This window comes from Pavona decussata, unplaced genomic scaffold (assembly GCF_977016875.1).
Source record: "Pavona decussata unplaced genomic scaffold, jaPavDecu1.1 SCAFFOLD_48, whole genome shotgun sequence".
NCBI classification, from domain to species: Eukaryota; Metazoa; Cnidaria; class Anthozoa; order Scleractinia; family Agariciidae; genus Pavona; species Pavona decussata.
Window position 1 is genome coordinate 5156584 of NW_028145470.1, and position 15926 is coordinate 5172509.

General features: G+C 38.3%; 2 protein-coding genes across 2 annotated transcripts; one reads left to right on the forward strand and one right to left on the reverse strand.

Moving 5' to 3' along the window:
- Nucleotides 1-711: 711 nt before the first annotated feature.
- On the reverse strand, nt 712-4890 carry LOC146481934 (uncharacterized). The gene is made up of 3 exons (XM_085108077.1): nt 4834-4890; nt 1876-4398; nt 712-1452 (listed from the first exon to the last, which is right to left on the reverse strand). Exons 1-3 carry the CDS (start codon nt 4871-4873, stop codon nt 905-907), a joined length of 3111 nt encoding a protein of 1036 aa, XP_084964203.1. The 5' UTR covers nt 4874-4890; the 3' UTR covers nt 712-904.
- Nucleotides 4891-4943: 53 nt separating this feature from the next.
- LOC146481935 (vacuolar protein-sorting-associated protein 25-like) lies at nt 4944-14604 on the forward strand. The gene is made up of 6 exons (XM_085108137.1): nt 4944-5035; nt 5106-5251; nt 5381-5434; nt 6855-6943; nt 7882-7957; nt 13758-14604. The coding sequence occupies exons 1-6, from the start codon at nt 4983-4985 to the stop codon at nt 13886-13888; spliced, it is 549 nt and encodes a 182-aa protein (XP_084964263.1). The 5' UTR covers nt 4944-4982; the 3' UTR covers nt 13889-14604.
- The last annotated feature ends 1322 nt before the right edge of the window (nt 14605-15926 follow it).

A 15926-nucleotide genomic window follows, 5' to 3' on the forward strand; every position in this document is an offset into this window, starting at 1 on the left:
CAATACTAACCTTCTTCAGGGGCTGCAAAAAGCTAAGTAAAAATGGAAATAAATGGTTACAATGTTTAAAATGATACTAATGAAAGGATGAGATACGATCGGTTGACCGGCAAACAAACAAAACCTTTCCCAAAAGAATTAAGGCATTTCCTCTTACTGAGTAAACTGTCTTCCGTTTATTCTGCTATCGGCGCAGAATGAAGGAATTCTTTCCGGTTCGTTCCGAAAACAGAATATTGCGTTATTGTTAGATAAATCAGTTGCTATGTAAAAAGACATGAATATTGTCGATTCCATGTACTGTATTCTTATTCCGGAATAGTCCTAAAAGAACGGGCCCATGACAGCATGGAAAATGTTTGATATTTCTTAACCTAAAAAACTTAAAAGCGCTTGCTATACGGGTTATCTAGCACAGAGACTAGACAAGTGTCGTATACATGTTACGATTTATTTCATATACAGTCTTCCAACAAATCATTATTATGTACACTTTTCGATCGAAATATTTACCCGCTCAGTCACAAATACCCTGGCGTGCGTTTCTCAAAGCACCCGAAGAGCTTTCGGGCCCGAATAGTATTTTTCTTATCCCTTTTCTACAGATTACTGGTTATTTTTCGTACAAACTAAACCCCATATGTATTTCTTAATCTTAGAAAACTTAAAATGTCTTTGCTTTCAATTAAGTCAAAGATTTGAATTTTTCAGGGTAATTAATTTTGTGTATGTAAAAGACTCCGAGCCCGAAATATTTTCGCGGGAGTTTGAGAAACGCACGTCTGGTACCAAAGGTGTTCTTTTTCAGCCTTTCTCCTCAAACAAAATTAAGCAGCTGTTGATGCGAGAAGAAAGAACAAAAGAAAACCTCTAGGACAAAGGGTAAGTCACAAACAGCTGGAAGTTAAACAACGTTCAGTAAACTGTGTATTGTCGTGCTAACCAACATTAAGTCACACCGGTCATCGTCAATTAATGTTTCCAGGCCAGCAAATCCCTGTGTTGGTACGAAATAATAAGGAATAGATCGAGATTCCTTCAAAGAATGAAGCAGCTTGCTGTAGAGTTCCTCAGTGGTGACTGTTCTTCTCGAACCATCTTGAGCGTTTTGCTCAATGCAGTTGAAAAACAAATTCTTCAACAAATATGTGGATACAACGTCAAATGGGAGAATAGTTTTTACGGGCACATCACTACTGCTATCTAAAGTAAGTTCAATGTCCCTGAGTAAGTGAAGATCTACTCTAGCACCTGGTTCATTTTGTGGCCATTCCTGAAACATCTGGCAATCTTCTGCATTGGCTAACTTTAATATCGTAACGGCTTCACCGGATTGTGACAAAACAGTTCTACCTGCCATGCCAGCTAGTAACATAGGGGTTTCTTCTCTGCTATGACTCGACCCAACTGTGGAACTGGCATCGGGAATTTCGTTCGTCACACTGGAAACCTCTGGTGAAAGAAAGATGATAAACTGTGAGCTCTGCCATACATTGAGTCTGGGAGGGGGAGGTGGGTACTCTACATCAATGATAGTGGATTGTACGGGGAGAACCTCCCCTAAGGGGTGTCTTTTCACCCTCGTTGTATGCCAAAGGATAGGAAAATTTTAAAGGGTCAGAAAAATGGACTGTAACCAAATGGGTCATTTTAAATCCGATTATTAAATCGGGTAGCAGAAACCGAGGATAGTTCCTGGCCGGAAATTACAACGCACAGATTACGTTACACAAAAAAAAAACAGGAGGGTTTGACGCATCTTTGAGGTGTAAGAGAGGAGAATAAGTTCTTTTTTATTAATGTGAAAGGTGTAGCATTTCGGTAAAAGTTGGTGTGTGAAAGGTTGACTAGGGGCAAAACGTCGGATTTACTTACTGGAAATTTTATTATCTCGCATTGTTTCCTTTTCCTGATCGCCACCATCATTGTTCTCGTCTGGAGCATCCAGAGCAGTCTCCACTTTAAAGTCATTGTTACTTTCTATTCCAACATCAACATTTGTACATTCCTCTTCGCTGTAGATGTAGCTATCATCGTAAATCATAATCTTACAAGACACGGCTGGGTGTAGAATCACTTTTGCTCCAATGAACGCCGACCTCTGCTCATCGGATAGACTTTCCATGATCAACTTCTCAGCCAAGGAAAACGAAAGTCTCCAGTAACCAGCCTTGGGAACCAAATGACAACCACGTGATCTGATATCAACACTTAGCAAATGACTCGCTTGTCGGGCTATCTGGGGCCAGTGGTGAACTGGAATAGCAGGAACCAAGTCTACAGTAATCACCAATTGTTTGTGATACACGCCAACCCATTTGAATTTCAGATTACAAGTGACTGTACCATGCAAGGCCCAAGTGTCTTCAATAAGAGTATGCTCTGTGATGCCTTCAGTGTACAACTCTTTGGGTACTAAGCTGTAGTCAAGCTTCGTCAAGGCCTTCTTTGCAACATCAACAAACGCACTCATAACCCTTCCGCTTTCCAGTTGCTCTGCGTCGAAAAGATCGCCATAAATACTTCCCGGTTCTTCTAAGTTCTTGTGAACTGTTATCTTGTCGTATTCGGTGACTCCGTCAAAAGTGATCAAGCATTCTTGTGCTAACTTTTCTAGGCATAGCATATAATCAAATTCGTTTGGATCTCCTACCTTGGTGCCCTCGTAAACGCTTCCAGAATGGAGCAACGTACCGGAAAACCTTTCATCAATGTCTGCAATTTTTTCTGACCACTTCAACATGAACCTCTCAATACATTGCTTCATGGTCTCAACTTCCACATTCATGTTAGACACTTTCGGCACCGCGTGATGGACTTGCGGCTTTATATGAGTTTCCGCGTTTTGGTTACCAGCTTCCGTTCCTTCCAGCTCCGCTTCATGAACTTCCGCTTCTTCGTCACAAGCTTCCGGTCTCACGATACTAACTTCCGGTTCAACGTTTCCAACTTCTGGCTTCCTATCATCAAGTTCTGGCCCCACATTACCATCCGCCAATTCCTTTTCATCAAATTCCAACTGCAAATCATCGACTTCCGGCTTCACGTTAACGATATCCGGTATGTTTGCAGAGGTGCGCCCAATGCCTGGCACATCACACATATCCTTCAGATAGCTGGAAAAAGTCCCAGCAGATTTGTTTTTCGTATACTCCACCAAATCATCAAGTACAGGAGAAGAAGCGCCAAACGGTTCTGGGTACACTTTGGATGCAGGAACTACCAAGGTAAAGATATCATCAGCAGGGAGGATTTGCAAAATAATGTCTTCAATTGTATTGCCTGCAACATTTACATGATCTCTGGAACTTGCAACACCATGAACGAATTCTTCACCAAACTGTAAAGCAGTGTGATAGTAGTGTCTTGAAAGAGCATACTGTACTGCAAGCCACCCAGCATTGTCAATCAGTTTGTCATCTGCACCAGCCTCTAACAGCAGTGTAACAATTTCTGGTGTACCCCCATAGGCTGCATAGTGTAGTGGAGTCGCATTCAATGCATCGCAGGCATTCAAGTTTGCTGATGCTTGGATCAGCATTTCAGTCAATTCAATACGCTTAAATGCTGCAGCAAGATGAAGTGGGGTAACTTTGTTCTTATCTGCAAGATTGACAGAGATATGGGGATCTTGCAACAGAAACTGCACCATTTCATCATTACCAACTTCTACAGCTGTGGACAGTGTAGAGCGACCATCTAAGTCTTGTGCATTTATATCCCCTTTGTATTTCAATAAAAGCTGCGCCATCTCTGTGTTGTCAGAGTGGAAGATATGCTGTAGTGGGGTCATTCCTCGATAGTCTCTAGCATCAACTTGAGCTCCTGAAGTTATGAGCATTTCAGCATTGAGAACATGGGGTTCTTTGACAGCATGATGTAAAGGTGTACACCCTTCAAAATCTCCCATGTTCACATCAACATCAAATTTGAGAAATAGAGAGATTAAGTCATTTATAAAATAACCATCCATGTCTAGCCCTGCGATACCACCATGCACGAACAAAGAGTGCAGAGCATTGTAGCCATAGCTATTTTGAATGTTGGGTGACACTCCAGCTTCTAATAGCAGAGATATGATTTCTAGTGTACACCTTGGTTCAGAATCTGCAGGAACACAATGTTCCAAGTTGATCCCATGCCATGTGTGAAGTGGTGTATCACCATTTTCATTTTGCAGGTTAGGATCAGCACCTGCATCAACCAAAAGAGATGCTATGGCTTTATCCTTTACTAAATGTAATGCAGTATTACCATGAACATCTCTTTCATTCACATGTATATCTTCTTTCTGCAATAGGTTTTGAACTTCACTGACATTGTTGGTTCGCACTGCAGTGTGCAAGGACATATTTAGCTGGCAAGTACTGACATTAGAACTTGACAGATTGTTGTTATCTGGAATATAAGAGACAGTGAGACATTAAAGAGATGGTGTGAATTTGGGCTTATATAAGAACTGAGATTCCAAGCAATTTATGAGAATAGATTGCCTTTTAGGAGTGAGAATTAGTTTGAGCCACACCTACCCCCTTCCTTCTGTGCGGGGGTTGGGGCGGGCAAGGGGGGGGGGGGGGGAGGCATGCATTCTATAACGCAGGTGGGACCGTATGGGAAGAGAAGCTGCAACACTTTTAACTTTTCTTTGCACATCAACTTTTTTTTACGCTCTCCACCGACAGACTCGACAATCTCGATCAGATGGATGGGAAATCGGTGCTAAACACAGGAGACGACACCTCCTCGCATAGCACAAAACAATGCATGTGTTTGTTATAGTTTGATACAAAGATTAATCTAAGAGTTAGAAATCTAGTCTGAAAAAAATCTTACCGTAAATCAAACACTTTTCCTCCTTACACTGCTTATGCATCAACTGGACGCCATATTGCTTCCGTATACCGAGTGGGCCCTGGCGCGGTGATCACCAACTTCGTTCCCAGGTTCCGCTCTCTTCTGGCTCAGCCTGGCCAGATCTAAACATGGCGGACGGTTTTGAGTGGCCATGGCAGTACAATTTTCCGCCATTTTTCACGTAAGTAGTCTTTAAATCGAGTTTATATCCGTATAAAATGTCACAATGTTAACGTAAAGTAATTCTGCAGGCTGCAACCAAACTTAGACACCCGGAGAAAACAGCTAGATGGGTGGTGCGATCTTATACTGGCTTACTACAAACATCACAAAAGCTACATCCTTGATGTCAATGAAGCACAGTCCAGCAACATATTTTACAACAAGAAAATTGATCGTATCCTTGTTAATTTGAATACATATTATTTTAGTTTAGAAAGGGTTTGTTTGCTTGGAACTCAGTTGTATCTCAGTTGGAAGCGTCAGTTTTCACACTTCAGATTTTGTTCCTTAACATTTTGATCAGGTAAGCTATCTTTAGATGCCATAAATCTTGTTTTAGAAGAGCTTAGATTAAAAGGTAGGATTATTTCTTCATTTCAAGTTGAACTGCTTTTTCTTGTTCCCCTTTTAGTTGGGTGGTAGAATGTTTATCAGGAGCTGTCATAGTGGCGCTTGTTTGTCACCAAGGCAACTATGCCCATGGAACAAATTTTGATGAGAGAAGACATGATTTTGCTTTTAAGTGGTTTTATATAATGCACCAGTCAATTCCAAGAGTACACCCCCCCCCCCCCCCCCCCACAATTGTATAATGCAATCCAGAGATTTGATTGACGTAGCAGCCATGGCATATGAGCCATTATACCATGCCCGAAGAATGCCGAGCGTTAAATTGTCTTCTGGTTGTTCTTTCAAAGCGAAATGAGCAAGATCTGGCAAAAATTCTTATTCCACTTGTGCTTGTTGGATATGAGATGATGGCTATCTATCATCTCATATCCGACATTCGCTCGTGGAATAATTTTTAATTATCACCAACAGAATGTCTTGATGTTTAAATAAATTCTCCTTATTATACCATAAGAAATGTATGGAACACAGTAAGGAGAATGTTGCTGTATGTTGGTCAAAACTGCTCAAGAACTAAGAACCTCTTCTTTAAAGGAAACCTCCACTCTCGAAACATGTTAACGTTACATTATTGAAAATACAATTGTCTTTGAAATTTCATTGGAAATCATGGAAATAATGTTTCAGTGTCAGAAAAAAGATAATTTGATTATCGGCTATTTTCGCTTTTGAATATTTTCCCGGGTGCCACCATCTTGGATTTCATCACGTAATAAGGTTGCTCAATTGTTTTACACAAAAGAACTTCTGCTGAATAACAATAGTGGCAACCATTACACATCATCAAATTCAAAATGGCTACTCCCAGGAAATTTAAAAGCGAAAGTTGTCGATAATCATATCTAATTTTTAACACACTTGAATGTCATTTCTACGTTCTAGACAAATATTTAGAATTTAGACACTATTTCCAACGCTTACCCGTCAATTTGTTGTGAGAGTGGAGGTTCCCTTTAACTTGAAATAAATTGTTCTCACGGCATCAAGAGGAAAATGTGAAATGATTTGTTTGAGCAAGAATAAACTGTAATAAGTTTTTAGCCATTTTTCCAATATGCTTAGGAGGAACTTGTAAACACAGGCCAATCTTTTCAAGTTGTAATCCATTTCCATCCTAGCCATCTGCAGCCAAAGATGAACGAAAACAGTTTCTGTCAACTAGTACGGTTGTTGTTAACAAAACCTAATCATTACTTTGACATTTACATCCATACAAATATGTTTTCTGGCTATTCAAAGTGACACTAAAATAGGTGACACTTCCCCTTTAAGTACAGTTCAGGGAGAAATGAAAAAAATATAATAAGATATTTGAATCCTGAAAATATAACTAACCATAAATTTATAAATAAACTATTATTGGGTAGGTAATATTGAATGGGAGGACAAGAGAAAACAAAGATGTTTTGTGATGTGGCGAACTCCAGATGAATGGGCTTCACTAATATTCAAATGGGTAAGAATGTACATACAGACTGATCTTCATATCTAACACTTCTCTCTCTTTCTCTTTCTTCTTTTGCCTTTTTACTTCACTCCAAAACGTGGGCCACAGCAGCCCATGGAATGATGGTTTCTGTAACCAAGGCTTTTCTGGTAACTGGTGGTTAGCCCATCACCTAAAACTTTCTACTCAATCTGTTCTCAGCACATGTACATGTTGATTTTTTTTTTCAGCAATCATTGGTCATGTGTTATTTTCTGAATTATTTTTTAACTCCTTATAATTAGTGCTTTTCATGGATTCTCAGCTAATGATTATGTTTTACACACATCAGCCATTGTTATGTCTGACTGTAGACATCTCAGAAAACAAAGAATTTCAGTTCAACTGGTTTAAAACGTCATACATGTGCGTGATTGGTAATAATTCAGTGTTTGAAATAACAGAGCGGTCCAGGTTAAAAAAGTGAAAAAGCTTGCTTCCTGACCAAAGAATTAAATGGTTCAAGCTTAAGAAGATTTAGAGAGAACCAAGGCTATTGACCATTCAAAACTCTTCATTGACTCCCCAATTTCAAAGTTACCTGGAACTCTTGTTGAAATGTCTATCAATTTCATCTGCTTGTTATTTTAAGGGGGAGCCATTTATGTACATGTACTTTTGATTAACAGCAGTGTAAAACAAAGTCATTCATTTATTTTTTTATTTATGTTTCAAAAGCACGATAATAGATAAAAGCAAAGCAACAGAATCATGTGAATGTCAAATTTCTCATTGACAACTGTTCCTTTCATGTATTAGCCCTAAATTTCTTTAAGGATTTTCTTAAAAATTCAAAAAAAAAAATTTGAGAATTCATCTCAATTTTTTGTTGTTGTTGTTGTTGTTGTTGTTTTGTTTCGTTTTTTGCGACAAGTGGTTAATCGTTGAATTTGGATGTTGGACTTTAGGTACAGGAAAATGGAATGACAGACACAGTTTGTACATTGTTTGAGTTAAGAGCTGGAGATGACACAGTAAATGAAGGTGAGTTGGTTCATTATCTTAATAGATAAGGGGGTTAGTTTTTAAAGAAACTGCATCGGTGGAGAGTGGAAACAAAACGACCAATTCACTCTAATGAAGGACTAACGCTTGAAATGTTTCCTGTACAAAAAGTAATTAAGTCCTTTGTTTAAAGAGGATAGTACTAATAATTTAGGACAGAACAATAATACTTGTTGATTTTGCAAATTGTGAATCTAAATCATTAAAATTGTTTACGACTGATGAGTGTGTGCTGATCGTCTCATGTACTAGGCAGCAGTGATACATGTCATCTCTCCAGTTTGGATGAAACTTGGCGAGATTAAAGGACCTGCACAACAACTCTCAATCACAGAGTGGGCCACCTTTGCGACTTTTCCCTTGGGAGTTAGACCACCCCCCTGGTTGTTTGCCTCAAACACCAAAAATTCCATTATAATAAGGATCAAAAGTAAACTCGGCTCTTGTTATGAATTTATTGTTATTTCATAATTATAAAGACAGTACCTGTTTAGTCTCCAATACCACCTTTCTAGTCATTTGGAAAGACAGGTGCCAATCACGACCTGTCAACACTAACCCATGTCACGGCACCACCTCGTTCTTTCTTCCAAGCGACACACGCGTCCAGAAAGTATGATTAAATTACACACTTGATTTTTTAAATTCAAAACAGCTTGCACAATGCCCGACTGACACGTACAACAATTGTACACCTAAATGAAGTACACGCAAGCTTAAAGAAATACACCTCATGCAATGAAACAAAAAACTACAAAAAAGAGAACGGTGAAAACTTTCAAAGGAACAAAGATATTATCGGTTTGGACTAACGATCGATACATTAGGAAATAAATGTTACATTTCTGGAAATGTCAACTGACTACATGTATTTCCAAGAATAAGATCAAATGGAACGAAAAAGTTTTCCAAATAGACTTGTTTTCTTTTCCAAAACTTGAGAATTCCCAAGAGATTGACAGTAGCGGAAAGCATGTTTCAATTACAGAATTTGATTAAGATCTTTGTCATCTCCTAGAAACCTGCTCATTTTATTTTGATTTGGGTATATTCGATTTATACAATTAAAAATATATAGATGTTACGTACCTGGCTAAAACACAGAACATACCAGTTTGCTGACGATATTGATTCAGTAATGTTACGATAAGAAATTCGTCTTTGCAAGTCAGTATAAGGAACAACTATTGTTGACTATGTCGTAAACGTATACAGTACAATTCCGTAAGGTTTATATCTCTGTGTTTTATTTTTCAACTGGCGAGGTTCCAGCCTTTTTCAGGGGTTTGTGGCGCACAGTTAACTTTAATGGAGACACCAGCTTAGTAAGACTTTGTCTCATGCTATATTCTCTAAAGAAGCATACTTAGTAATGTTAACAATAATCACAGCGACCGCAGTAATCAACTATTATATGAATACGTTCGACTCCTCACGGCGCTCGAAAACATGGCAAGTCGACGGACAATGTTCGGTCAGAATGAGGGCTTGAGCGGATAAATTCTTGAATGGCCGGACTTTAACTTAAAGCTCCATTCACACTAACAAAACATGTTTAATTAAACCAGGTTTAACAAAATGTAAATTGGCAACAGAAAGCTGAACCATTGGCTTTGACATAGGATTCAAGTAAACTTTAACTTATGCTTTCATTTGTGCTAAATCTGTAGTCGACAAAAATCCGAAAGGAAACAATTTTAAACTGTGTTTAACTAAACAGCCTTTAAACGTGTTTAAGCCTTGGTGTGAATGAGGCATAAGTATCTGTTCAAAATTTTGTACTGGAACTCGCGCCTTAGTTTTTGTGTTCAAAGCTACTGTAAAAGGTAATCTGTAGATCTCATTCCATTTGAAGCTTGCCCTACCTTGTTAACACATACTAGACCAGCTCTCACGTACATAAAAATAGGAATACTGTCAGTCCGATCGCACACGCTGAATTCAATAGACATCATAATTTTGAGCTGGTTTATAAAATTGTCACGCTAAAACATTATTTCTGTTTCGGTAAAAGAAATTTCAATAACGCCGATTTTGTCTTAAGGACGTTCGCGCGAAAAAGTTCTGCCCCACAGATTTTTTTCATACTTTAGGTATGGTCAGCTAATAAGTTATTGATGTCAGAAATGCAAAAAAAATTGGGGGTCACCGACTTCGTTTCAGAGATACAGTGCTGGAAAAATACTCTGATTTTGAAAAGTTGGGCCTTCGTAACTCAAAATGATCTCCACAGTTTTAAGTTTGAAATATTCAAGATGAGTAACTGAAGACAAACTATTTTAGTCAAATTTTATCTAAGCGTATATGTTTCGTAAATTAGTCTAACTGGTGTCATCCTTGTAATTAAATGTAGCCCTTAAAGAGGACATTCGCGATCGTCAAACAGACAAAAAAGAGTGCAATTCGGTGGCGCGTGGACAGAAAAATAGAAAATAATCAAACTTCTGCCCCATAGATTTTTTTCATTTTTCTGTAAAACGTAGACAATCGATAAAGAAAGTGATCAATTAAAAAAAAAGTGGGGGTCACCAGACATCTAAGAGAGTTATAATGAAGACAAGGTAGCCGCTGTGGTGACAGATTCCAAAGTCACGTTTTTGCGTGACAGGTCAGAGAAGCACTGGAACCTAAACAGGGATATCTATCCCATCATGCACAGCTCACAATGATTGCTCGAGTCAATGTTTTCGTTCGAGTGTGCTGTTAAAACTCTGATCGTTTAAGTTGTTTATTGTTATTCTACCTTCAAAACTTATACAGCTGTTTAGCCAATGCTAAGAAAATGCATCTATAGCCGTTAGCGAGGCGAAAATGTGAGAAGTAAGCTTATTTATTTACCTAGAATGGGTATGTGTGGAGATTGATTGTACACGGAATTGGTGATCAATAAAATTGCTCTCTTGTAAGGTAAGACTTTCTCGTTTACTATCAAAACTTAAAAAAGCTTAAAGGTGACTTCGTTTGACGAATAGACTACATAAAGTATTGCATTTCAATTATTTTGTCACATCGAGAGTCATGTAAATATATAAATCTCTTGGCGCAAAATACCCGCAGGACCGTATCAACGCCTTTTCTTAGACTTTTTGTTGCAACCTTAACCCGTCTAATCGTTTCACGTCGAGTTTTGGTTTTCTCGTTTTTAAAACTGTGCAACGGAAATGAATTTCCCCCTTTTCCCCTTTTTAATGCTGTCACATCGGCCGACATGTGTGTTTACCTCCGTGTATCGTCAACCATGAATTGCGCGTGACATTGCGTGGCGTGTGCGTTACTTGCGCACTAAAGATGCGCATGAACAATTAGCGCGAACGTCCTTAAACTGCATATTGCAGAACATTTCAAGTTTCTTCTCCAAATTAACCACTGCAGTTTTGCCCGGCGCAGCTAGCTTAGCCTTGTGCACAGCTACCCGCTTTCCGAGAAAAAACCTGCAGTTTCGGCAGGTTACAACTAGTCAAGTTTATCGTGACGCAACTCCTGCAGAAATACAGAGCAAAATACTGACACAGAAAATGCAAACAAAACTAAATGTGACGAGAATAGTTTAATTTCGAGTATTAAGGGACAACGGTGTCTTGCGACTGAAAACTGAGTCTGATTCAGTTTTCCATCATGGCAAAGACACGAACAAACAATGACATTTAGTAATAACTGCGCTCTTAATGCATCCACTACCTAAGAACAGTCACTGGCAGTTTAGGACTTTTTCAACTTGCATAATCTTTTTCTCGTCTGTTTTTGCTGTGTTAAAGTCCTCTGCAGGTTTTTTTTTCGTTAATACTAGAAACTGTAGTAAGAGCGAGGACGTCATTGTTCAAAGAAAGAATTGTAAGCCCTGTAGAAAGTAGCCTGCTCAGTTGTCTTTTCCAAGAAAAATAAATTCCACTCGCAGTTACTCTTAAAGACTAACTGTCATTTAAATGATAACATAATTTTATGAGTTTCAACAGCAAAGCATATTCACACTTAGGGGTGTTGGAGTATTTGTACAGTTGTAGCAAATCGCTCATTTTCAGGAGAGATTTTTCTCAAAACCTGATTGAATTCGGGTGTTGCGTCCTAAGTCTTCTTTTAATAATAAATGGCTAAGAGAAAAGTCGAGATGAGAGAAGAACATTTACCTTTATTTAAGGAAAACGGGCATTTCTTCGTCATAGCGTGGAGTTAATTTGCCAATTAACACACAGTTCCACAGTTGGTAACTTAATTATTCAAGACATATTTCCGCATTTTCCAAAACAGCACAGTGTATTTAATATTTTCATGCATAAATTGGCTCTGCGGTGCCTTAATCAAGTTATGAAAAATTTTGCTTTAAGTTCATTCCACTCTGATGACGCGTTCTGTGCTCCTCTACCCGAAGTAAAAGCCATGGTGTTTAATTGCCTGCCCGACGAAGCTAGAAAAAGATTCAACTTTTTTGAAACAAAATGGACTGGATAACCAATGTGCGAGCTCAGGACTCTATGGGCGAGTTATTTAACAGAGTCTTACTTAGGCCGCGGCTTAAAACAATCAGTGGGCCTCCAAATCTGTTTCTAAGTGGTTTATTTTAAGTAGATAAATAGTTTTCTCGTCTGGGATGCAAGTCTTCTTGTTACTGTCAGCAGCAGACAATGTTTAGATATGATTGTTGGCAAAATTGAAAATGGCTTAGAACGTGGTTTTGCTAAACACCGTCTAAACTGTCTTTTAATAACCGACCGACTGTCACGGTCAACGACGATTTCAGGGACGAGTACTACTTTGGATTAAAGTGTTCGTATGCGGCGTGACGAGTACGTGTAATGAAAGTGCGTGTTTGCAAATAACTATCTGTAAACTTAAGTGAAGTACGATGTTTCAGGAGGGTTTCAGGAACATTCTAAACAACAAGATGATGACCAGGGAAGCTCCAATGTTACACCTTGATGCTTTAGAATTCAAATATTACGACCGTCGATTCCTACTTTTAGAACGGTGAGAGCCAAATTCATGTGTTATTACTATTAGTTTGAGAGAAACTGCGGCAATGAATATTACCTTCAGCTTGCTTTAACAGATATATGTGTATTTACAGACATTGTCTATCTCATTAACCTAGAAATTACGTTCATGTATCGATCCTGTATTTTTTTTCTTAGATTTGATCCTTGTCTTTGTGCTCAAAGCAGTCTCTGGTCACGTGAATTGAACGAATTTTGTCGCCAAAAAATAACAAATGCCAAAATTTTTATTCTTGATTGTGTCAGAATAAGGGCGGGTCTAACCGTGGCAAAAGTTGTTTTGAAAAAGAATGTTGAACGTTGGCGATATTTGGATCAGAATTTGAGCCAATTTGCCCTCGTGTCAAATCTTTCGTGACGTGGATAAGTATTGACAGGTCTGGGTTGGCACCTCTGTTTTTCCAAATGACTAGGAAGTAGACTGACACAGGTCCTGTATCTTTATTCATATGAAACAAAAATAACATTCATTGTATTTTGTAAACAGGAGCCGAGTTTACTTTTGATGCTTATATATCTTAGTGGAATTTTTGGGATTTCAGGCAAAAAAAAAAAAAAACAGGGGGAGATGGTCTATCTTCCAAGGGAAAAGTCGCAATGGTTGCCCACCCTGTGATTTCGGGTTCTTGGGTAGGTACTTCAATCTGGCCAAGTGATTTAGAGTTCTTTAGTGGGTATTTTAATCTGGCCAAGTTTCATCCGAATTGGAAAGATGACATGTATCACTGTTGTCTGGTTCTCTCACGGGCTCAAAAAACAGAAAACATGTTTTTGGCTCATTTTTTCACCAGAATTTTATGGCATTGATATGTGGATGCTGAAGAAAGCTTTGAGTCAACTTGAAGCCAAGGGAAAAGCACAGATGTTTGAGGCTCCTGATGCAACTGATGAGAGTGGACTCGGAGTTAAATTCTTCTCTTAGCAAAGTAGGTAGATAGTGAAGCCAGTGCTATTGAAACCACAGCGACTCGAAGATAGTGCAGAGTTAGTTCACAAGAAAAAAATAATACTGACTTCAAACGTTGTTGTCGTTTTTTTTGGCAATAAATGAACAGAAAGACAGACAATTCCCTTAGCAGTGAAACTGCACTGTATTTTGCTGTTATTTTTTAAGAGGATTATAATAGTAAATATTAATAATTGACTTATTATTATGACATGACACTGTATCGTGTGATCTCCGCCTTAACAACTGTTTTATTTACAGTTTAATAATTATTATTTTACAATAAATGTTTTTTGGCAGTTTTGTAAAATATAAATAATAAAAACACAACCGGAAAGTACTGCTCAGTAGCTTTCATTTGATTGGTCACACTTGAGGGTTTCATCCACAGACTCAAAAGTTAGAACCACCTTATACAGCATACATATAATAAACGCTAGAGGAACGTACTGTTCACTAGCTCTCATTACAAATTGTTGCACTTTAAACTTCATCTAGAGACTCAAAATTTAGAACCACATTGTACAGCATAGTAAAGAGCGCCACAGGAAAGTACTGCTCAGTAGCTTTCATTTGAATGGTCATACTTTAGGATTTCATCCACAGACTCAAAAGTTAGAATTCAAGTGTTGACTTTGGAAAGGAAAAGTAATTGAGGTATCCATTAAACGAGAGTCAACTCATTGCATATTGAGTATTAAAAGATTGAGAGGATCAGTCTACTGATGAACTACTTTTCAAGTCCAGTTGTTTACTTGGTGTCAACTTCTATACGTTTACATCTCTTACCCGTTTTCTAAATGTATACATGCTTCTCCTTCTTCTTCCAACATACTTTCTCCTGCTCAGTATTTACCTGTATAAGTTACGCCCACAATGTAATTACTGATGGACACTAACGTGGTCGATCGCAACGTTTCGCGTTTGTTTGCGTCACGCGACTAGCTCGCCATCGACTAATTACGTATCACCTTTTAGGGTACTCTAATGCCATTTATGTCGCGTCTTGTTAAGGACGGTGCCTACTATTGTTACTGCGCATACGTTCTGCGCATCGCGAGATACTCGGGTTTCCTATGGGTGGTGCCTACTAATACAGGAATATTTTTGCGCGGTTTAAAACTATACGGAGAAAGCAGAACTTACCAAATGCTTTTGGTATCTCAAAATAAAATTGGGGGTAACCATGCATTTTTCAGAGATAATTAAGCTTCAATTTATGGAAAAATCCCATACATTGCTTTATATTTTGGCGTTTTTTGGAGATATTAATGTTTAATTATCTCTGAAAAATGCGTGGTTACCCCCAATTTTCTTTTTGGATTCCAAAAGCCCTTGCTAAGATCTGCTTTTCTCGCATAGTCATAAACTGGACAAAAATACTTCGGTATTAGTAGGCACCGTCCTTAAAGGATCTTCACAAACAAGGAAAAGTTAATTGGAGTGTTATTTGCTGGTATACCATAACATACATCTAAGGTTCTGGTTATTGTGGGTTTTTTTTTTGTTTTTGTTTTTTGTTTGTCTTTGTTTTTGTTTTGTTTTCTTTTTAGCGTTAAAGGTGCATTTTTACTGAAATGTTTGTTGCTCAGTTTTTGTTCGGATATGTTTGAACATCGCGAAAATTTTACTTGATCTGCGAAAGGTTTTTAACCTGGCCCTTTTGTTCTAAACCCTCGAAAACTGAAGTGTTTTTAATGCATGTCGAATGTTATTTCAAGGTTTTTTATAAAAAAAAAAAATCAACGCGCTCACAAATTCAAACTAGTGCGCGCGCTCTCATCACGTGAGTAGCAAATGAATCTGATTGGCTGATTTTTGCGCGCGCTTTTCCTCCTTTGTTACGTCACAAAGGAAAGTTTTCAGTTGCAGAGAGAAAATCATTCGCTTCAGACGTGTTTTTATCGAGGAGAAAAGTTTGGTAAAGAATTCGCTCTCGGAAGCGCTTTTCAGTCTATCTGAGGGAACGGAGTTTAGTAGTGATTGGTGCGTTTCGTTCTTCACCTTGATGGTT